This window comes from Larus michahellis, chromosome 25 (assembly GCF_964199755.1).
Source record: "Larus michahellis chromosome 25, bLarMic1.1, whole genome shotgun sequence".
In the NCBI taxonomy this organism is placed as follows: Eukaryota; Metazoa; Chordata; class Aves; order Charadriiformes; family Laridae; genus Larus; species Larus michahellis.
The window spans coordinates 2,849,914-2,873,788 of record NC_133920.1 but is presented as its reverse complement, the minus strand read 5'-3'; the positions used below and the strand labels follow the sequence as shown (position 1 = coordinate 2,873,788).

At 52.9% G+C, this 23,875-nt stretch overlaps 1 protein-coding gene across 1 annotated transcript; it reads right to left on the bottom strand.

Annotated features, from left to right (window-relative positions):
• Positions 1-3,643: 3,643 nt before the first annotated feature.
• LOC141734838 (olfactory receptor 14A16-like) lies at positions 3,644-4,660 on the bottom strand. The gene has a single exon (XM_074567045.1). It carries the CDS (start codon positions 4,601-4,603, stop codon positions 3,644-3,646), a length of 960 nt encoding a protein of 319 aa, XP_074423146.1. The 5' UTR covers positions 4,604-4,660.
• Between the last annotated feature and the right edge of the window lie 19,215 nt (positions 4,661-23,875).

Below are 23,875 nucleotides of genomic sequence, written 5' to 3'. Positions count from 1 at the left end.
TGGGAGACATCCCCCGACCCCCTTCTTCCTCGACCCCACCGCTTTTTCCTGCTGAGCGTGGCTTTATCTGGTGGGGAAGGGTGGGGACATATGGGAAGAGGTTTCCCTTTGGATTCCCCATCAGGACAGGTGACCAAAAATTGACCAACAGGGGTATTCCATCCCGTCTGCCCCGTGCTCGGTATCAAAGCTGAGGGATCAAAGGGTCAGCTCGCTTCCTTCAATGGCCGACGTCCAAGGAGGACCTTGTCTGCTCATCTGCCTTTGATCCCGATCCGTGTGTTCCTCACTCCAACTCTGGAGCCTGGTTCCCACCCGTCGCTGAGCCCATTCTGGGACTTCCCCAGTGCCTGCCGATGACGTCGTCCTGGGAACTTAATACCATTCTGTATATACAGTATCCATTTATCTATGTATATATGTGTCACTCGCAAGGAGACCAGCTCCAGGGCAGGTAAGTCCGCACTGGGGAAGGGAATCGCGGCAAAAAAGGGCCGGCTAGGGGCTTGTTTTCGAGGCTTTTCGAAGCCGGGAGAAGCCGCCAGCCTGGGCCAGTACCTGGCACTTTCAGGGGGCGGAGGCAGCTGAGGAGCCGAGGGCGGAGCCAGCGCCCCCCCGCGGCAGGTGTGAACGAGCAGGGGGTGGGACCGACCCCCCCTCCTAAAAGAAGCCCTTCGGGGGGCAGCACTGAGCAAACAAGCAGGGAGTGGGCATCGCCTGGGCGTCACCCAGGGAACCACCCGGGAGCACCATGACGAGGGTGTAACTCCTGGGCTGGGGAAGAGGGTGGCTCTTAGGGATGCACGGATCCTGAGCTTGGAGAAAGTCGTATTTGAATACCAGGGAAGGAAGCTTCCCCTTCGCACCCTGGACCTAGGCCCCAGGGAGGCAGCAGACCTCCCTATGCACCGGGTCCGGCCTGCGTATTGGGCCTTCTGCTCCCTTCAACAGCGAGTCACCTGTGACAAGGACCCGTCTTCTCTTCTTTACTGCAGAGGTTTTGATGCGGAGGGAGGTCTGACTGGACCTCGCTGACACCTCCAAGATAGGAGAACTATCCTGCTTGTCGTCGTCCAGGTTCCCTTGCAGAGCACTGTACCCGTTACACAATGGCACCCGGGAAGATGGGGTAGTCACCGGGCAGTCCCGAGTGCAGCGCCTGTTGCGCTGGGCAGGAACTTCCTGACGTTGCCCGCTGTCCTCTGAGTCACCACCTTCAGTCAGGGGGAGAGAGGACAGGGAGTTCCCTGCTGCAGGGGTTCTGTCTGCCAGCTGGGTTTCTGTCGTGGGATGCAGATACTCTAAGCATGTCTCTCCCGCTCGCATTACCTGATGCTCCTCAACCTGCTTACCTCCTCCCTGAGCTCCATCACTAATCAGAGGAGATCCTCTACCCGACACCGGCGTGAGAGCAGGGCACACCCTGCAGCCTGGTGTCTGTGTGGCAGCGTGTTCCCACAGGAGCTCTGTCTGAGAGGCTGCATCAGACCTGGTGGTTGTGGAGATCATGGATGCCACGGTCTTCTGGCGAGTAGTTACCATCGCTACCTGGCCGGGTTGGCAGTGTCTCAGCCCTCTCCCGCACGAACTGCCGTGCGAACCGCTGTGACTGGACTGTTGTGTCGTGCCCTGTTTGGCCGGCCGCTTCCCCAGCCCAGGAATTACACCCTTGTCGTGGTGCTCCCGGGTGGTTCCGTGGGTCACACCCAGGGAACATCCACTCCCTGCTTGTTTGCTCAGTGCGCAGCGACCTGGTTGCTGTGCAGCCGAAGGGCTTTTTTTATGAGGGGGCACCACACTGTGCAGGGTGCATTCAGGGGTGGGGAAACATCCCCCTGACGTGGTCTGCACAACACATCTTGGTGCGCAGGAGTTTGCAGACAGCCCAAGTCCGGGATCTGCCAGGGTCTGGGAATGTGTGAGCCTGGGGACGGCTGTATCTTCCCCCAGTATGGATGGGGCTGACCACATTGCAATGATCAGCCCTTCCCTGGACTGGCCGGGACAGGGGTGGCTTTTGGGGGTGAGAGCCAGCACGTAGGGTGGGGGAAGCTGTCTCAAGGCCACGTGCTAGGCACAGGGACTGAGTGAGGCACAGCAGCAAACTCACACGGCTGCCGGGTCATGCTTCCATTGGTGCAAGCCCTGCCACAGGCTGCCAGCCACTGTCTCGATGTCACTCTTCATGAGGGACAAGGGCACAAAGGGATGGGGAGCGGAAGACACCAGTCCTTCTTCAGCCCCTTCCCAGGCTTGGTGGAGCACCAGGACAGCAAGAACTTCTGACTCTGCACTGTGAGCATGCTTCAGGGTATCCACGGTCTGGAAACAGTTTTGAATGAGCTGAACATGGGCATTTTCTCCAGTGCAATATCTAACCCAGGTCAGCTCTCATCTCATCTCTCTCCCTCCCTCATCTGACCTTCCTGGTCATTCCTGAACCTCTCCTTGTGCTGTCTCCCACTGTCTCATGGGAGCTGGGTGGGCATCATTGCTGCTAAGCTACATCCTGTGGATGTGGCAGGTGCTTGAAGGGCCTCTGATGCATTTCAGAGGAGAGTAGATGTTCAGTCCTGATTGAGGGGGACATGAATGACTCCCCTGCCTCCCTTCCTTGTGTCTGCTGGGCCACCATTTCCTCCTCTGGGACAGCAGAGTCCTTGTTTCCCTGCAGGTGCCTGGGTTTAGAACTTGTCCTTTGAATGGCCCCACCTTGGGCGATCTCTCTCTTTATGGGGCTGCAGTCACTGCTCACCCCAGGCACACACCGGCCAAGGCTGCTCCAGATTCCCTTCCTTAATGCCATCATCTGCGTGGGAAAGTCTGGGGTATGTACCTCTGTGATGACTCACCATCTCCATTGTAAGTAGATGGGGTTAGTCCTAAATCCAGCCCTCAGTATCTAAGTCACAATGTGACAGCGAGCTCTTTGCTCATTAATCAGTGAAGAAACAGTCCCTTTGCGGGAGCGCTTGCTTATGCCTATTCTTAGCACCATCGTTGGAAGAAGAGCCCAATTTGGGGCAGTGCACTGAGGAGGTCACACTTTATTACGGTGATGCTATATGGGAGCCAGCTTTGACTCACTGTTGGATGTACATTTATATGGGCTCCAAGTGAGAGAGCACACGTTCATTCCTCGGTAGAAGTAGGTTGAGTCTAAACATTTGTGTAGGGACAAAATAACCACAAATTACCACAAAATGATAATGACAGCAACTATTGTGATGATAACGAGAAGAATACTGGTGATGATAATCACAGAATCATAGAATCATAGAATGGCTCAGGTTAGAAGGGACCTAGTTCTAACGCCCCTGCCCTGGGCAGGGACATCTCCCACTAGACCAGGATGCTCAAAGCCCCATCCAGCCTGGCCTTGAACACCTCCAGGGATGGGGAATACACAACTTCCCTGGGCAACCTGGGCCAGTCCCTCACCACCCTCAGAGTAAAGAATTTCTTCCTAATATCTAATCTAGGTCTCCCCTCTTTCAGTTTAAAACCAATACCCCTCATCCTATTGCTCCTCTCCCTGATAACAAGTCCCTCCCCAGCTTTCCTGTAGGCCTATGTAATCCTAATGATGAGCACGATAACTAAAAAACTCATAGTACAGGCCTGCGATGGGCTACCCGGGGAGTCATTTGTGCAGAGAGAAGGGAAGTTCGTAACAACTGAAAAGCATCCAAGAAATCATTTTCCTAATTGCATCCTTGAGCTCCTTGTTCCTCATGCTGTAGATGAGGGGGTTCAAAGTTGGAGGTACCACCGAGTACAGAACAGCCATCATCAGCTCCAGTGATGGCAAAGAGATGGAGGGAGGCTTCAGGTAGGCAAACATACCAGTGCTGACAAACAGGGAGACCACGGCCAGGTGAGGGAGGCACGTGGAAAAGGCTTTGTGGCGTCCCTGCTCAGAGGGGAACCTCAGCACGGCCCTGAAGATCTGCACATAGGAGAAAAGAACGAAAAGGAAACAGGCAAAGTCCACAAAGACACCAACCACAAGAAGCCCAACTGCCCTGAGAGAGGAGTTGGAGCAGGAGAGCTTGAGGATCTGGGGGATTTCACAGAAGAACTGGTTTATGGCATTGCCTTGGCACAGCGGTAGTGAAAATGTGTTGGCAGTTTGCAGCAGAGCGTGGAACAAACCACTGCCCCAGGCAGCTGCTGCCATGTGGACACAAGCTCTGCTGCCCAGGAGGGTCCCGTAGTGCAGGGGTTTGCAGATGGCAACGTAGCGGTCATAGGCCATGACGGTGAGAAGGTACAGTTCTGCTGACATCAAAAAGGAAAAGACAAAGACCTGGGCAGCACATCCTCCATAGGAAATAACGCTGGTGTCCCAGAGGGAATTGGCCATGGATTTGGGGACAGTGGTGGAGACGGACCCAAGGTCGAGGAGGGAGAGGTTGAACAGGAAGAAGTACATGGGGGTGTGGAGGTGGTGGTCACAGGCGATGGCGATGATGATGAGGCCGTTGCCCAGGAGGGCAGACAGGTAGATGGCCAGGAAGAGCCCAAAGTGCAAGAGCTGCAGCTCCCGCGTGTTTGTGAATGCCAGGAGGAGGAACTCAGTGATGGAGCTGCCGTTGGACATTTGGTCCTTCTAGGCATGGATGACTGTCCATGGAAGAAAAGGCATGGAGAAGTTAGGGGAGATTTCTCCGGGCAAAACCTACTCTGTTCCTCATAGAAATCCCTTGAAGTGTTTCTCTGCTTTTCAGGAATACCTTTGCCAGGTCCCTTCTTGAGCTTTCTCTGGGGCCAGCCGAGGGTGTCACTGGGAGCAGGGGGCTCTGCTGTTGGCTTAGGAGGAGTCAGTCCTGCCTTGCAGCAAGAGGTAAACAGGAACACGGTGAGATCTCGGATTAAATCCTCTCCTGATATCAAAAAGCTTTTCAGCATTGGCCCTCCCAAATCACCCAACTGCAGCGCAGAGCGTTGGGGATTTTGTTTCGTTTATTTTGTCCTTGTAGCCCAACCACACCTGAGCAGTGTTTCAAGGCAGAAGCCCTTGGTATTTCAGCTGCACTCCAAGTGAAACCCTGTGGGTGCTGAGTTGCAAAGAGGCCGTCCCTTTGTTCAGAGTGAGGAGAGCCAGTCTGTCCTTCAGCCCTGTACTTAGCTGCCCTGTGCCGACACCTCTCTGAGCTGGACTAAGATCACACTGAAAATTGGGCACTGCTACCAGCAGAGGAACCCAGTTTCAACGTGCAGATCTCCAGCTTCCCATCCCATCCCACCATACCTGAGCACAATCTCAGCTCTCCCCTTCCAGCCAGGGATACAGAGGGCTCATTGCAGCTGCCCACCTACAGCCATCCAGTGGCATTTCGATGGCTTCGGCACCAAGGTGTCTTCTCCACGGGCCTCCTAGATAACAGAGAGACGCTACGGGAGAGCTCTTCTGGAGAGCAGCCTGCAGCCCAGAAAGACCTCCCAGCGAATTAGCTGAAAGATGTGGTGTCCTGAAGGAACCAGAAATGCAAGAGCTGCAGCTCCTGCGTTTTTATGAAGGCCAGGAGGAGGAACTCAGGGACGGAGCCACCACTGGTCATTTGCTGTTGGACTTTTGCTGCCTGAGGGCATCGGGGCCTGTTTAAGAGGGAAAAGATGGCGAGAAGGTTTGAGACACAGATCCAGGGCAGGTCCCCCAGAGTCAGTGTCAAAAAAGAAGCTGACCTGTTCCCCCACCCAAACCCCAGAGAGCAAGAGCAACATGTACCTGTGGAGAAACAAGGAAGAAAGTCACAATGCTCCCACTAGATGAAACAAAAAGAGAAAGAGGTGGGCATGCAGTGAAGCCCACTTCTTACTGCCCTGTAGTGACCACCGCACAGAGTGACATCCCACGGCAGGTGCTTTTAGATGTGGTGTTGTGTACCACGTTGGAGGACCGGAGCTGATATCTGTCCCCATATCTGCTCCCTGCCCGTGTTCACAGACCCCATCCCACCGGCTGGGGGCTCAGCTCTGCCCTGCAGACCCCTCCTGGCAGCAGGGCACTGCCCAGGGACATCTCTGTGTGTGCAGGGCCTGAGGAGCAGCTCAGAAATGTCCTAATGAGAGCTGGTCTCAGTGCCTTCTCCAGAACAGAGAAATTAGTTCCCATCTCCCACAGCCCACCCCAAAAACCAACAGGAGAAACCTCAAAGCACAGATACCTTCCCTTTCAAGGAATGGTGGCCTTAGTGTCCTTGAAAAGGACCCTCCGCAAATGTCCTGGGGGTGATGTGGAGCTGTGAGCAGCCCTGACTCCCGCAGCGCCCTCTCGACCTGCCCTGCTGCGGGTCCTCCTTCCACCCACAGCTTCTCCCCACAGCACTGCGAGGAGCTCCCCGGGCAGGCTGAATGCTGAGCGCTGAGTGTCCCAGCACACAGCCCCCTGGGGTGCAGGGACCCTGCTCTCGGGGACAGCTCTGGGCACCCCTGGCTGCACACCCGGCTTCGCAGCCCTGCAGCCCTCCCTGGAAGAAGGGAGCTGCGATGCCCTGTCACTGTGCAGGGGCACAGGGAAGCCCCGCTCTGCAGCACGTCCTTCTCCACATGAAAGAAACCCTGTGAGCCATCCTGCCACATCCTAACTGCTCTGGGATGTGCCAGCTCTAGGAGACCCCTCCAGGACACTCATGTACATTGCTCTGCAGCCAGAGACTCACTCTCTTAAGGGCTGTGAAGATCCCCCCTCCAAGTGAGCTCTCAGCATCCTCCCATTCCACACCGCCTGTAACATCTCCGTTGCTTCAGTGCCCTCAGCCCTGCTGCGCTTGGCAGAGGAGCTGTTCCTGGGCAGAGCTGTCTCTCTGCAGCGCTGCCCGCTTGCCATGAGCTCCCTCCATCCCAGGAGCCCAGCACAGCTCAGCAGCAGAGGACCAGCTCAAGGCATCACCTTCTCTCTCCCCTCTGGGGCTCCCTTGAGGTGTCCCTGGGGGTCCAGGGCTGACGGAGCCTGAAAGGCAGCAGGATCATCCCTGGGAATGTACTTCGGAGCCAACAAAATAATCACTAAGGGTCCCTCTCTAAACAGTGGAGAGGGACTGATTCCTGCAACAGAAGTTGTCCTACCAGAGTGAGGTTTTCTGTGAGAGGAGTCAAAGTTCCCCTCTGGACACCACTGTTCCTGACCCATCACAAAAAGGACATGGAGACAGGGAAAAGGGGAGGTGGTTCAGCTGGGCCGTGTTTCAGCTGGGGCTGTGGTTCAGCTGAGGCAATGCAGACATCTCATCCCCAGCTGGAAGAAGCAGGATTCTGCTCCCGCCATGCACCCCCCACAGCCACAGGAGCTGGGATTCCTCTGGCTTCAGTCCAGGGCTGCACAAAAGTGTTGCTGGCAGGCGAGCCCCTGCTCTCAGCCCCTGCCCTTTCTTCTCTGGGCACTCCGTTGCTCACCCACATAAGCCTGGGGATGACAGAGGGGCCATGGGTGGTCTATGACTTGTACAAGTGTTTGCAAGCTCTGATGCAAAATCTCTGGGAACACCCACATCCTTCCCAAGCATCAGCTGAGGTCCAGAGGGGGAAGGGGGCATTCCTTGGCCATCCCAAATGGCAGCAGTCCTCTATGTTTGGGGCACCTGAATGCACCTTGTCACATATATCCCTGGAGCATGCAGAGCTCCAAGCTCTCTCTCTATCCCCTGCATTTACTAGAGCACCAGTCACTGCAAAGCTAAGATAGCTCCACATCCCTGCACTGGTGACACCTTATTTATTTGCATTTATTCCATTACTTTAAAACAAAAAAGCCTCCGGTACCATGCCAGGTCTCTTGTTTCTCTGGCCTTGGAGACTGCAGGGCAGTCTCTGGGCACCTCATTTCCTTGTTACGTTACCATTTGCCAAGCACTCCACCGTGTGAAGCAGAGCGGGGTCCTGGCTCCCTGTTACCGCCTTTGCCTGTAACGAGCCTGTCCTCAGCCCTGGTGCCACTCCTGACATGCTGCAGCCCAAACATGGACGGGCAGGAGGAGCTGGAGAACAGGCAGGAGGAGCTGGAGCCTCACAGCACTGGGACAGTTTGGATGAAATGAGATGTGGTGGGCCAGCTTGCTCACCTGGGGTGCTGCAGTGGAGGGATAGAGGCTCTGCAGAAGAGAGTGCGAGGGAGGGTGAGGATGGGGGATGCCCCCAGTGTGAAGAGGCAGCTCCGAGGGATGCAGCTCTTCCAAGACGGTTAGCTTCTGTCATTGAGGATTAGAGGAGCCAGGAAGGGTGACGTCACATTGGCAGTTATGAACCGTTCCATGAGGGTGAGGAAGCAGGAACAGCCTTCTGTCAGCAAGAAAAGGAAGTCTCCAGGTCAATGAGCCAGTTCCTGTGGGGGACTGTAATTGTCCTGGCATTCACAGTCCAGGTAAAATAGGGTGCAAAGAGATAGGAGGATCTAGGGACAACTTCTTAATACAGCTGCCCAATGGGACAATAAGGGCTCTGGATGCTCACCTGGATCCGGTACTGGCAAACAAGGAAGAGCTAGTCAGAGATGTGATAATCAGGATAAACAACTCCACATGCAAGCACTAAAAAACGATAATAAAAGATAGTAGAAATGATTTAGGGACAATACTGTCTGAGAGGTGTTGCCATTAAATGAAAGGAGAGTTTGAAAGGAGAGGAATAATACTGCTCTAAAACCATCATGCCAGAATACAAGTCTGAGAAATTGTAACTGTCTTGTCAAGGAAGAATGAATGAATGGAATGGTTTTAAAGAAATAAAGTTTACCATCATCAAGAAGAAGAGGAAGAAGTTCTTGTAGAGCGAGTCACTCTTACTGGTTTTAGTGAAAGTAGAAATAAGGCAAATTGCATGGTGGGCTGACCCCAGCTGGCAGCAAAGCCCCCACCCAGCTGCTCGCTCACTCCCCCAGAGCAGGATGGGGGAGAGCATTGGAAGGGCAAAGTGAGAACAACTCATGGGTCAAGACAAAGGGAGTTTAATAAGTGGAGCAAAGCTGCACGTGCAAAGTGATGTTGTGCTGCCCATTGGCAGGCAGATGTTTGGCCACTTCTAGGGAAGCAGAGCTTCGTCACACATAATGGTGACTTGGGAAGAGGAACATCGTAACCCTGAATGTCCACCCTTCATCCCCCTTTCCCTGAGAAATGCACCTCCCCTCCCATGGCATTTCTGGGAGCAGTCCTGTCTCACTCCCTGCCCACTGCAGACAATCACAGAAATCATAGAAATCATAGGATCTTCATGGTTGGAAAGGACCTTTGAGATCATCAAGTCCAACCATACACACACCAAAAAAAAAAAAGAAAAGAAAAAACCACCAACCTACAACCTCTGCCCTTCAGAGCATGCCCTGAAGTGCCAAATGTAGACATTTCTTAAATACCTCGAGGGATGGGGACTCAACCACCTCCCTGGGCAGGCTGTTCCAGTGCCTGACCACTCTTTCAGTAAAGTCATTCTTCCTGATATCTAATCTAAACCTCCCCTGCCACAGCTTCAGACCATTTCCTCTGGTCCTGTCATTATTCCCCTGGGAGAAGAGGCCAACACCCACCTCTCTACACCCTCCTTTCAGGTGGTTGTAGAGGGCAATGAGGTCTCCCCTCAGCCTCCTCTTCTCCAAGGTAAACATGCCCAGCTCCCTCAGCCTCTCCTCAGATGCCCTGGTCTCCAGACCCCTCACCGGCCTGGTAGCTCTCCTCTGGACACGCTCCAGCACCTCAATGTCCCTCTTGTACAGAGGGGCCCAGAACTGAACACAGCACTCGAGGTGAGGCCTCACCAGTGCCCAGTACAGAGGCACCATCACTTCCCTACTCCTGCTGGCCACGCTGTTCCTGATACAAGCCAGAATGCTGTTGGCCTTCTTGGCCCCCTGGGCACACTGCTGGCTCGTGTTAAGCTGGCCATCCACCAGCCCCCACAGGCCCTTTTCTGCTGGGCAGCTTTCCAGACACTCTTCCCCAATCCACCTGCAATAGAAAGGTGGGCACCAAATGAACTCCTCCTGGAGCCTTGCACAAGCGCTTAGAGCTCAAAGAGCACAGAGGTTCCTCAGGGAGATCTTCCCCTCCCCAAAATGCACTTACTCCACTGGCTTTTTAGGATGCATGAATGGTGACTGGGGAGACATGGTCATCCCCTGAGGATGAGATGGAAAATCTTTGAGAGCTTCTTCCCTTCTCAGTTAGTGATTAGGCAGTGATTGGCAGGGTGTAGGGATGCGAGAGAGGGTGGAGGGAACTTGGCAAGAAGCAAGGTGATGGTTGAGGGCTTTAGCAAGTCCTTCCAACCATGTATGAGCTCAGTAATGCAAAGCCGTCGATGTCTGTGGGTGGAGGAGGAATAGGTCTGCCCTGGGAATGTGGCGAAGGTCCCTGCACAATAAAGAGTTTTCCATCATGTGTGCGTGCCGCAACCTGGGAGATGGGGAATGCCCACTGCTGGGTGTGGCTACACAGTGCTCAACATGCCCCACGAGCTCACCTTCCTCTCTTCCCCTCCTTCGCTCCCCACACTTGGATGGACCCCAGGAAGCCTTTCGCTTCTTTAGAGGCTGGTTCATTCATTCAGTATCTGCAGTTCATCAGTTTAGCACCAGAGGGCTCGTTAACATGCAAAATGCCCTAACAAGCCAAGTCTCCCTGCATAATTCTCCCTAATTCCTCAAGTCTTGTGTGGCTGACTTGAGAGAATCCAGGAGTGATGCCAAACTCAGAAGATTTCAGTAATAAATATCAATAGAACAGGATTTCTTCTTTTACCAGTTTTCTTTACTTTTCTGCTTACAGAACAAGTGGTATCAGCCTTCCCCAATTCCCATTGATGCGGAGCATCTCCTGATGAAGTCTGAATATGTGGGAAAGATCCTTTCTGTACAGCACTGTGTGGGCAAACTCTGGCCCCCCACCCCCACCCCCTGCTATTCCTATCACCAGCCACCTGGGACTTGCATCACCCTTTCTCCAATCTAAGCTTTTTCTACTAAATTCTGCAGCTGAAGGTGCCTTTACACCACTTCCCACCTACTTTATTGGGAAAACCATCTGCCCGCAGTCACGGAAGGATGTTTCTTACCTGCCAAGAAAAGAAAAGGAAGAGAAAGGGATAGTTTAGCAAAAAATGAAACACATTCCTCAGCTGCATCAGGAGTCCGTTGCCTCCACTGAAGTCCACTTTCCACAGTGGGTAACCTCAGTGGAAAACCTTCAGTGAGTCACATGGGAAAGGACAGGTAGGAACATAATTAAGGATTTGGGTAAAGGGACCATCAGGCAGACTGCAGAAAGCTGAGAAGGGGGCAGTTTAAGCAGGACATGTGGAAAGATGTGAAAGAGGAGTGAGAGTCAGTGCAGAGGAAGATCAGCATTTTTCTCCTGAAGGTAGCATATGGGCTGGAAATTTTCACGTTGGCATCACGGCATCATGTCACCCACATTAATTGTGGTGATTAACATGTGTGAGGCTTTTTTTTTATCAAAGACCCCATCCATGGCTCAGTGACTTGAGACACCGCAGCTGTGAGCTGCAACTGCCTTGGGCAGAACTTGTGCTGGGACCCAACCTCTTGCTCGCTCCTTGATACTGGCACCAACCAGCCACCTGTCAGACAAAGGTGGGCACCAAACGAGCTCCACCCACCCGAGCCCTGCACAAGCGCCTGCATTCAAGGAGGACAGATGTGCCTGAGGAAGGCATCCCCTCACATAGAAATCTTTCCTAAATTGGTATTTTGGGTTCCGTGAATGCTGAAGGTAGACATGTGGCCATTTCTGGCAGGGAGGATGGAAAGCCCTGCTGGGAAACCTGGCTGCTGCCTGGTGCAGCCCAGGGAATCACCATCCAGGGACGCATGTGCCTCTCAGGAAGCCGTCCCGAACCAGACACTAACCCTGAGAGCAAGGAGTACTTTTCACCCAGGGATCCAGCCTTTCCTTTTCACTCTTCCTGGGAAGTTCTCAAACTAGAACATTGGCTTTCCTCATTGGTCTCCCTTGGTGCTTAATTTTTTATTATTAATGGTATCACCCGTCTGCCTGGAAGTTGCATTTAGGTGCTCTTACTCATCCTGTGAGACTCGTCATGTAAACCTAAGACATTATAACAGCTTTTCACAGAATCACAGAATCAGAGAATGACCTTTGGGACCTTTGCAGATCATCCAGTACAACCCCCTGCTCCAGTAGAGCCAGCTAGAGTGCTTACCCAGGAGCATGTCCTGATGATTTTTGAAGATCTCCAAAGAGGAAGACTCCACAACCTCCCTGGGAAACCGGTGCCAGGGCTCCAGCTATTGCCTGCTGACAATACTTTGCCCAATGCAGACCAGGGTACCATTCGTCTTCTTTCCTACATTGCTGGTTCATGTTCAACTTGGTGTCCGCCAGGACCCCCAAGGCCTTTTCTGCCAAGCTGCTTTCCAGCGGGGAGACCTTCAGCATATACTGGTGCGTGGGGTTCTTCCTCCCCAGGGGCAGGACATGGCATTTCTCCTTGCTGAACTTCATGAGTTCCTGTCAGCCCATTTCTCCAGCTTATTGAAGTCCCTCAAGGGTTGGAAGCACAACCCTCTGGTGTATCAGCCGTTTCTCCCAGTTTGGTGTCATCAGCAAACCTGCTGAGGGTACGCTCTGCCCCATCACCAGGATCATTCATGAAGATTTTGAGCAGGATTGGACCCAGCATTGATCCTTGCGTACACTGCCAGTTAGTGGCTTCCAACCAGACTTCGTGTCACTGATTACCACCCTCTGGGCCCAGACTTTCCACCACTTTTCAGGCCATTTCTCTGTCTGCTCATCCAGCCCAGACTTCAACCGCTTCTCTAGGAGCATCTTATGGCAGACAGTGTCAAAAGCCCTGCAGAAATCAAGGCAGACATTAACCACTGCTCTCCCCTTCTCTACAAAGGCAATCATTTAGTTGGAGAAGGTTAAGAGGTCCGTTAAGCAGGTGGTGAATTCCCCTTGGTGAATCCATGCTGACCACACCTGATGGTTTTCTTGCTCTTCATCTGCCTGGAAATGGTTTCCAGGATTAGCTGCTCCATCATCTTAGAATCATAGAATCATAGAATTTTCAGGGTTGGAAAGGACCGTAAAGATCATCTAGTTCCAACCCCCCTGCTGTGGGCAGGGACACCTCCCACTAGATCAGGTTGCTCAGAGCCCCGTCCAGCCTGGCCTTAAAAACTTCCAGGGATGGGGCTTCCACCAGCTCTCTGGGCAACCTGGGCCAGTGTCTCACCACCCTCATGGTGAAGAACTTCTTCCTAACATCCAGTCTGAATCGACCCAGCTCTAGTTTTAATCCATTCCCTCTAGTCCTACCATTACCCGACATCCTATAAAGTCCCTCCCCAGCTTTCTTTTAGGCCCCCTTAAGATACTGGTAGGCCACTCGAAGGTCTCCTCAGAGCCTTCTTTTCTCCAGACTGAACAACCCCAAGTCTCTCAGTCTGTTCTCATAGGAGAGGTGCTCTGGCCGTCTGATCATCCTCGTGGCCCTTCTCTGGACATGTTCCAGTACGTCCATGTCTTTCTTGTAGTAGGGGCTCCAGAACTGGACGCAGTGCTCCAGGTGGGGTCTCACGAGAGTGGAGTAGAGGGGGAGAATCACCTCCCTCGACCTGCTGGCCACGCTTCTCCTGATGCAGTCCAGGATACGATTGGCTTTCTGGGCTGCTAGTGCACACTGGCGGTTCATGTTGAGCCTCTCGTCCACCAGCACCCGCGGTCTTCCCATGCACCAAGGTTCCACTGACCTGTCTGTACATCCCCAGGTCCTCCTTCTTGCCCTTCTTGAAGATAGGACTGACATTTGATTTGCTCCATCTTTGGGCACTTCTCCCAGCCACCATAAGTGGTTAAAGATAATTAAGAGCGGCCTTGCAGTGACATCTGCCAGCTCCCTCAGCACTTAGGCGAACATCCCATCAGGGCCCACGGACTTATGTATGTCCTGTTTGCTTCAGGATTCCCCAGTGGGGTCCTCTTCCACTAACATTACATCTTCCTTGCTCCAGCCTTTACCCCAGTCTCTGGGATTCGTGAAGGCTGGTCTTGCTGGTAAAGGCTGAGATGAAGAAGGCATTCGATACCTCAGCCCTTCCTATGTCCTGTGTCACAAGGTCCCCTGCCTCATCCACCAGCAAGCCCGCATTTCTCCTAACCTTCCTTTTATCACCCATGTACTTACAGAAGCCCTTCTTGTTGCCTTTGACATCCCTGGCTGGATTCAATTCTACTCAGGCTTTGGCTTTCCCAACTCTCTCTCTGCATGCTTGGACAATGTCTCTCTGTTCCTCCCAGGCTACCTGTCCCTGCTTCCACCCTCTGTATGCTTCCGTCTTGTGTTAGTTTTGCCAGGCCGTCCTTGCTCATCCCTGCAGGCATTTTTGCCTGATGCCCTGTGTATAAAATTATGTAGCTGCTGTGAATTAGCTTTGGCATTGCAGGGATGTCCATGAGACAAGTGCCACCACAGTCGATGGGGTTCTAGAAAATACAGCTGATGGAGAACATAAGGAGAGAGACTGGGCTCTCCCTATGGCACGAGGCTCCATATTGTCAGCTGAATAATTCAAAAGGCTGCCACAAACACGATGAATAGGAACAGATTCTGCTGCCAATTAAATTGGGTATCTGATGTCATTTCTGCAGAGAATCTGCAGAGAATCACAGAATCATAGAGCAGCCCAAGTTGGAACGGACCTTGAAAGATCACGTGGTCCAACATTTTGTGGGAAAGACCCTAGGTGAGATTACCTGTCACCCTGTCCAATTGCATCTTGAAAACCTCTGGTGATGGGGACTCAACCATGTCCCTGGGGAGGTTGTTCACAAAATGATTGTTCTCACTCTAAAAAATTTCTGTCTCATATTGAGATGAAACTTCTCCTGGTGCAACTTGTACCCGCTGCTCTTTGTCTTCCCCATGGGCTCCCTGTGAAGACAGAGCCTCTGCCCTCTTTGTCAACACCCTTTAAGTACCGTTAAGTTGGCCAAAGGAATGCCCCACCAGCCTCCCAGAAGATGCCCCCAGATGTTATCCTGTCTCTAAGAACTACTCCATCAGAGCCACCTGCACGTATCTTGGACTACCACTGGCACCTCATATGTCATCAAATGTCACCAAGTGTTTTGTCTGAACAGTTCACTCCTGGCCTCCACCTCCAGTAATTAGCAGGGCAGATGAGCCAAGCAGCACAACTGCAGGTGCCTATTTTGTGCATGGCTGAATTGAGGCAAGAAGAATCCCAGCGGCTGAGGGTCTGTGACAGGCATGGCAGGGGGCTGAGTCCTCTTTGAGTCCCAGCACTGCAAACCCAAAATGAGATGCCTTGATTGACTCAGCTGAATGACTTCCCTCAGTTTGGATACTTTAGGTCCCTACTTGTAACTTTCCTGGTTTCATACCATAAACCTGGGAAAATAAAAGTTGATTCCCATGCCCAGCTCTGTCTCTGATAAGAGAAATGACACTGCTGGAAATAAGTGTCTCTGCCCAGCTGAGGAACATCGGGGGCTGCTTCATCCTGTTTCACAGCAGGTTCCCCCAGGAGCCCCAGGGACACCTGGAGGGAGCCCAGAGGAGACTGAATAAGTGGTGCTTGGGCTGGTCCTCCGCTGCTGAGCTGGGCCGGGCTCCTGGGATGGAGGGAGCTCATGGCAAGCGGGCAGCCGTGAAGTGGGGAGAAGCTGTGGGTGGAAAGAGTAACCTCCAGTAGGGCAGGGTCCTTCTGCTGTCGAGAGGGTGCTGTGGGGGTCAGGGCTGCTCACAGCTGCACATGACCCCCAAGACATTTCTGAGGGGACTTTTCAAGAGGAAGGTCAAAGCAGGGATTACTGCTGCAGAGCAGGGCTGACTCCTGGGCAGCAAACCACCAGATGCTCTGCTCTTCCAGACACACTCAGCCAGCACCAACCAGAGCTCCAGCCACGGAGCTGAAGGAAGGTCTGGAAAAGGAAAAGGGTGCGAGTGCAGCAGGGTGAAGATCTGTGAGAAATGTTTTTGACTTTGCTCAGAGAAGTCTCCCCTTATTTATCACTGTCTTTTCCTCCATGGACAGTGCCCCATTCCCTGACACATTTCCAACAACAGCTCCATCACTGAGGTCCTCCTCCTGCCATTTGCAGACACACGGGAGCTGCAGCTCTTGCACTTCTGGCTCTTCCTGGCCATCTACCTGGCTGCCCTCCTGGGCAACGGTCTCATGGTCAGTGCTGTAGCCTGTGACCACCACCTCCACACGCCCACGTACTTCTTCCTGTTCAACCTCTCCCTCCTCGACCTTGGGTCCAGCTCCACCACTGTCCCCAAATCCATGGCCAATTCCCTCTGGGGCGTCAGGGATATTTCCTACTATGGATGTGTTGCACAGGCCTTTTGCTTTCTCTTCTTGGCTGGAGGGGAATATTTTCTTCTCACCGTCATGGCCTATGACCACTGCGTTGCCATCTGCAGACCCCTGCGCTATAGGACCCTCCTGGGCAGCAGAGCTTGTGTCCACATGGCAGCAGCTGCCTGGGGCAGTGGTTTGCTCCACGCTCTGCTGCAAAATGTCAACACATTTTCACTACCGCTCTGCCAAGGCAATGCTGTGGGCCAGTCCTTCTGTGAGATTCCCCAGATCCTCAAGCTCTCCTGCTCCAACTCCTCTCTCAGGGAAGCCTGGCTTCTTGTGGTTAGTGTCCCTCTTGGGTTTGGGTGTTTAATTTTCAGTGTGCTGTCCTACGTGCAGATCTTCAGGGCCGTGCTGGGGTTCCCCTCTGAGCAGCGACAGGACAAAGCCTTTTCCACGTGCCTCCCTCACCTGGCCGTGGTCTCCCTGTATGTCAGCACTGGTATGTTTGCCTCCCTGAAGCCCCCCTCCACCTCGTCCCGGTCACCGGATCTGTTGATGGCTGTTCTGTACTCACTGCTGCCCCCGGCATTGAACCCCCTCATCTACAGCATGAGGAACCAGGAGCTCAAAGACACACTGAAGAAACTGATTCAGAAGCAGGAATAAGCTGCCCATGTCTCTTCACAAGGGATTTCCAGTTCATCTCAGGAACCTCCTCTGTATTGGCCATTTGGTTTGTGATCATCGTGTTTTGCCAGGAATGTCTGCATCCACCCCACTTCTCCAGAGACATGAAGCCAGTCTGTCTGACCCAGGGGTCCTGTACATGTCTCTGGCGTGGTGGTACAGCTGGACACGGAGCTGTTGGAGCGGGTCCAGAGGAGGGCCACGAAGATGATCAAAGGGCTGGAGCACCTATGCTATGAGGACAGGCTGAGAGAGTTGGGGTTGTTCAGCCTGGGGAAGAGAAGGCTCTGGGGAGACCTTATAGCGGCCTTCCAGTACCTGAAGGGGGCCTACAGGAAAGCCGGGGAGGGGCTGCTGGCAAGGGCATGTAGCGATAGGACGAGGGTCAAGGGTTTAAACTAGGGCAGGGCAGGTTTAGATGAGACATTAGGATGAAGTTCTTTACAATGAGGGTGGTGAAACGCTGGCCCAGGTTGCCCAGAGAGGGGGTGGAGGTCCCATCCCTGGAGACGTTCAAGGCCAGGCTGGATGAGGCTCTGAGCAACCTGATCTAGTTAAAGATGTGGTCAATGGAGTTAAATCCAGCTGGCGGCCGGTCACAAGTGGTGTCCCTCAGGGCTTGGTGTTGGGACCATTTCTGTTTAACGTCTTTATTGACGATCTTGATAAGGACATAGAGTGTATCATCAGGAAGTTTGCAGATGACACGAAGCTAAGCGGGAGTGTTGATCTACATGAGGATAGGGAGGCTCTACAGAGAGACTTGGATAGATTGGACCGATGGGCCATCGTTAATGGAATGTGCTTCAACAAGGCCAAGTGCCGGGTCCTGCACTTGGGCCACAACAACCCCATGCAGCGCTACAGGCTTGGGGAAGTGTGGCTGGAGAGCTGCCTGGCAGAAAAGGACCTGGGGGTTCTAATTGACAAGTGGCTGAACATGAGCCAGCAGTGTGCCCAGGTGGCCGAGAAAGACAATGGCATCCTGGCTTGTATTAGAACTAGTGTGACCAGCAGAAGGAGGGAGGTGATTGTCCCCCTGTACTCAGCACTGGTGAGGCCACACCTGGAGTATTGTGTCCAGTTTTGGCACCTCAATACGAGAGAGATATCGAGGTGCTGGAGCGAGTGCAGAGGAGGGCAACGAAGCTGGTGAAGGGCCTGGAGAATAAATCTTATGAGGAGCGATTGAAGGAGCTGGGAGTGTTTAGTTTGAGGAAGAGGAGGCTGAGGGGAGACCTCATCACTCTCTACAATTACTTGAAAAGCCATTGTAGAGAGGTTGGTGCTGGTCTCTTCTCACAGGTAATTAGCGATAGAACAAGGGGGAATGACTTTAAGCTGCAGCAGGGTAGGTTTAGACTGGACATTAGGAAAAAATTCTTCACAGAAAGAGTGGTCAGACCCTGGAACAGGCTGCCCAGGGAGGTGGTGGAGTCGCCATCCCTGAATGTGCTTAAGAGTCGTTTAGATGTGGTGTTAGGGGTTATGGTCTAGGGGACAACTTTGTAGAGTGGGATTGATGGTTGGACTCGATGATCGCAAGGGCCTTCTCCAACCTGAATGATTCTATGATTCTATGATTCTATGCCCCTGCTCACTGCAGGGGAGTTGGACTAGATGGCCTTTAAAGGTCCCTTCCAACCCAACACGTTCTGTGATTCTATGACTCCTGTGTCTCATCTCTGTAATAAGGGAGATTTCCTCAGTGCAAGTGTCTGGAGGTTGGACTTTTCTTCCAAAGCTGAAGTCAAGAGCAGGCTGAAGAGGTTGTCCCTGCAAGGCCATGCTGCTGTGCTTGGGTTCTTTATGGGCTCAGGGCAGGAGGGCATGGGGTGATGCGCTGGGGAAGGCCTGGGCTGATCTTTCACATGTGGGTGACCCCCGCCCCTGGAGATGGTGAATGCTCAGAAGGGATGTGCCTGGGACTGTCTCCCTGCGGCTTTTGGGCACCACAGCCTGCTCACTCTGCAGAGCAGCACCACCAGCTCAGGGCTCTGCAGGTGTTCGTGGTGTGGACCCCCTGCCCAGCCCCCACCTGCAGCTCCCGAGGGGCTCTGGTCTCCCACATGTCCTCTGTGATACCTGCCAGTCCCAGGCAAACACCTCAGGTACAGTGAGGCCTCCCAAAAAGGCACTGGAAGTTTATGGTCAGGCAACTGAGGTCTGCCTGGAAAGGTGAACGACTTTTTTTGAAGTAGGTTTGTTTTTTTTTAAATATGGGCTCATATTCATCAGTCGAAACAATTGAGTACTTTTATTAAAATGACGATGTCTTCCCCACCGTGCCACAACGGGAATTTCCAGGGAGTGCACTACCCGTAGGAGAAGTATTGATCTTCCCCTCTACTTGCATTGCCACTACTCTGTCTACTACCCTGTGTGTTGAATCTCCCCCACCTTTCAGGTGTTCCCACCTCTCCTGATTAAGTGACAGTGTCTAAGGGCATCTTTTCAGCAGACCGTCTGGACATACGCCCTTCCCGTGGCTCTCCAGATTTCCCCCTCCCCTTGCTCTTCCATCAGTCAGACACCTCCAAACTATCTGGTTGCTGCGTTGGCCTTCAGGGAGTTAGGAACTTGCTGCCTCTCTGAGAAGTCTGATGAACTCTTGAGGCAACTCCTTAAGTATGTTTCTATCTGTATTTTCCTAGCGCTCTCTCTAAACCGGTTCTCGTACGGATATGCCTTGTGGAAGGTGACCCTCGTTAGATGCAGCTTGCACTTGGCATGTAGTAGAGGAGAGAGTTTTAAAGCTTATTGAGTTGCATCGTGTGTAGCTTTTGTTCTTTAGGCAATGAGGAGAAGTCCTCCTGTGCCTGCGTGCAGGCAGTTCCCTGAGGAAAGCAGGTGGGAATTGGTGCCAAGGAGCTGTAACGTCCAGCTGCGGACTTCAGTGGAGAAGCCTGATGTAAGGACAAGTGCCGCAAGGCCCAGGGGGCCGATCAGAGGAACGGTGGGGTCGGGGAGGTGAGGAGCAAGGATGCCCCTTGAGTGTGTGGCCTCAAGGGACTGCTTTTCCTTCCTGCCCATACCTGCTTAGGTGACCCTCTGGATCAATACCTATTTGAGACTGCTGCTATCGCTGCTTCGTAAACTGGAAAATAAAAACAAATGCCTTTAAAATGCAAAACTCCCTTCTCATTACGTCCTCGTTGAAATCTTCCTCTGTAACTACCAGCCTGAAAGCTCTCCAATTAGCTGCAGGAGTCTTGAGGACTTGAAGAAAGTTACGGGAAGAGACAAGGCACACGAGGGCTCTCTGCCTTGTAATGAGCCCCACGGTGGGTTCGGTGCTGAGCCCATGGACCCGCAGCGCCGAGGAGAAGTTGCACAAACTGCTCAAGGAGTCAGAAAGAAATGCTGACGTGTCTTGGAGCATTAAGGAGCCCCACCGAGGGCCGTTACCAAGACGGCCTCCCCATGGACTCGTTAGAGCAGAAGTTCGGAGGCGGCGATGACAGGCAGGCAAAGTGCCAGTGGCTCCGACGCTGCGTGAAGCCTTGGTGTGCTTTATGAAGCCAAATGCCAAGCCCTGACCCCAGCCCCTCACCCTCAGGAGAGAGACCCCGTCCATCACACATGGCTCAGGGCTTTCATGGGTTGCGGGGGGGTGTGGTGCCAAGTGAAGGACAACGGTACGACACCTCCCAGCCTCGCCGGGGGGCGCAAGAAGGCAACGTGGCCTCAGTGCTGTGGGGACAATGTGTCTCCTCATAGGCCCTGGTGGCAGAGACATCAGCCATAGCCAAGGGGACAAAGAGCTCAGTTCTGTCAGGGCTTTTCGGCCTTGACGGCACCCTTGGCCATCTCCACCATAGGCTGTCCTACACCGTCCCGTGCCTGCGCCTCTTTCCCTGCAGACTGTAGACACCCAACACACTTCCCCACCTTGTTCTCACCCTGGCACGTCCCTGCCTTTACTGACATCTCTCCATCCTCACTGGCTGCTCCTTCAAATGCAAAATCATGGGTTAACGCAGACTCCCTCTGAGTGACCTGTTGCGCCAAAGCACCACCTTCCTTCAAGTGACATTTCGGTCTCCTCACGTCCATCTGGACATTCAAAACTGCAGTTTCACATGGTTTTCCTGTCTCGTGCTCTTTCCCTCTACCAAAAACCACGCGATCACCTCTGACAGTAACAGTCAAGCTTTCTGAAGCTACTATTATTCTTCCCTGAGCTGCCACTTCACCAGGCCAATGCGGTCCCCACCTCTCAGCCTTTCCGCACGTGGTCCCTAACCCCATCTTGGTAGACCTCCTATGGGCCCACTCCAGTTCCTCCCCGCTCCTCCAGAAGAGAGAGCCCCACATGAGGACACACTATTCCAGATGTGGCTACACCCGTGCTAAGTCCTGGGGGTGATAACTCCCCTTGCCTGGGTGGCCACGCTCCTCCCGGCGCAGCCCAATGTGCACGTGGCCATATTCATGGTTAGCACCACGGTCCTGTATGGCATCGCTCGTAATGCCCAGGCCCTTCTCCTCCAGGTTGCTCCTCATTCAGTTCAGGTCCAAGCCTGCGTTGATGTACAGGGTTGTTTTGTCCCCTAACGTAGAAGATCAGAAGGAGAAGATCCCATCTCCTTGAAATCTTCTTGAGGTTTCTGTTGGCGTAATCCCTGAGTTTCTCAAGGTGCGCTTGGACTGAAGCTCCATTGTGCCTGCTGTTAGTGTGAGCGTGCAGATGCCCCACCTGACTTGGGGTGTCTGGCACAAGGACAAAGCATAAGGAATTTAAAGGACAGGACAGATCATACATTAAAAGAGGAGACACTAGTTAAATGAAATTGCAAGCCAAGGTAGGCATTACCATGGTGACCATCCCAAAAACACCAACTGAAGGGACAAATGAAGCAAAACCAGAGCCAACAAGGGAAGCTTTAAGAGGGGTGGGCTGTTTGTATGGGAGGGCATGAGGATGATCCAAGGGAAGAACTTGGGAGGGACAAAAGAGGGAAGAAGGAAATACGAGATGAAGCCAAGGATAAGGTCATGGCTGTGTGGGGGTATCTGCCAAGCAGCCCTTCACCTGAGAAAGACTGACTGGCGTGGACACAAAACTGCTGTTGATCTGACCATACTTAGGTCTGCATTATTTCCATGGCCACGGGAACATGACTGCTTTCCCGACCATCATCAGGGAAAATGCCTGTAGTGGATGGCAACACTGGAAGGGACCTCAGGAGGTCTCTAGCCCAATCGTCTGCTCACAGCAGGGTCAGCCATCAGGTTGCACCAGCTTGCGCAGGATTTTATTCATTTTTGGCCTGAAAACCTCCAAAGATGGAGATGGCACCAGCTCTCTGGGAAACATTCTTGTTGGTCATTGGCCCTCATCCTCCCATCACGTAGCGTGGTGAAGAGCCCGACTCCTCCAGTTACCTCCTGAAAGGGGTGGGAAGGCGCTTCTGTGGTCTCCTCAAAGTCACCTTTTCTTCTGACTGGACAAATCCAGCTCGCTGAGCCTCCCTTAGCGAGACAGCTGACCTTACAACTGCACCCCTGAGATCTTTAAGACTCTTCCAATCCTGTTGGCTTCTCTTGGATGTGCAAAGGATGTCACGGTTGTGAGAATGTCGTCATCCTCCTGCCATGGCTTTTTGCCTGTGTCACTCTCCCTTGTCACCTTGATGTCACGCACAGGTGTTGCGGGCTGTGAAGAGGGCGCGATCTGAACAAGTAGCCATTCACAAATAAACTTGGAACTCAAAATGCTGCAGGCCCAAGAGCCAACATCACACCGTGGGAGGGGCTGGTGCTGCGTTTGCCACACTTGGTGCTAAGCCACGTGCAGACGAGGAATTCACGTCTACAAGAATCGCACTAACTGCTGTCAGTGGTGGCAGAAACACCAAAGCATTCAGGTCAGAAGGGACCTTGGGAAGTCTCTAGACCAACCTTCCACTCACATGAGGAAGAGCACTGAATTCCCACCAAGTTCCTCAGGGCTTCGCCCAACAGTGTCCTGGAAATGTTTTGAAATGGGGGCTTTGTCTAAGATCGTCAGGGGGCTCCAGGGTACCCTCTGAGGAAGGCGAGGGTACCAGATAAGGAGAGACACAGGATTCCTTGACCCTCAACAAGCCGCTAGAAACCTCTGGAAGCTTCTAAAAAACTCCTTCTGCTGCCTTTGATCAACAGGTGCATTGCTGAGAGGCTGCTGAAGCTATTCCAGCCCTTGGACTGTTACTCCCTGCTGCTCTTCCAAGAAGGCACCAATGACATAGCCAGACTTGGATCTACAGGCCAGTCAGCCTCATCTTGATCCCTAGGAACAAGAAGGAGCAGCTAATCCTGGAAACCATTTCCAGGCACGTGAATAACAAGAAAATCACCAGGCGTAGCCACCATGGATTCCAGAAGGAGACCAACCTGATAAACTTCTACAACAAAATGATTGGCCAGGTCCCAGAGACTGAGGGAAGGGCACCTAGTATCCAATTTATGGTTTATTTTTTTTCTTTTTATCAAATCACAAATCTTTCTCTGGGTATGGGTTTCCTGATAAGAAAACCATTTCCCAGTTCTGGGTGCAATCTACCACAGAGGCACTTATAAGGGAAGGCGATGAGGGCACCTTGCCCATCGAGATCAAAAGGATAATGCAATCCCTGAAAAAGGATTTCCAGTCTCGGTGGCGTTTGCTTACGTTCACTTATGACCTCACCAGCAGTAAAGCCACAGCTTTTGTTGTGACAATACGCAATGCTTCGGTACCCACCATACGCCCAGTCATTGCGCTGGGATTAAGCCACCGTGGAACCGTCCTCTGTCCCTTAGAACATAGAGTATGGGCCCAAGAGCATGGGAACCAACGGCAAACCATTGATGTTTACGCGTGTGGTGTATGGGACCAATAGGATTTGT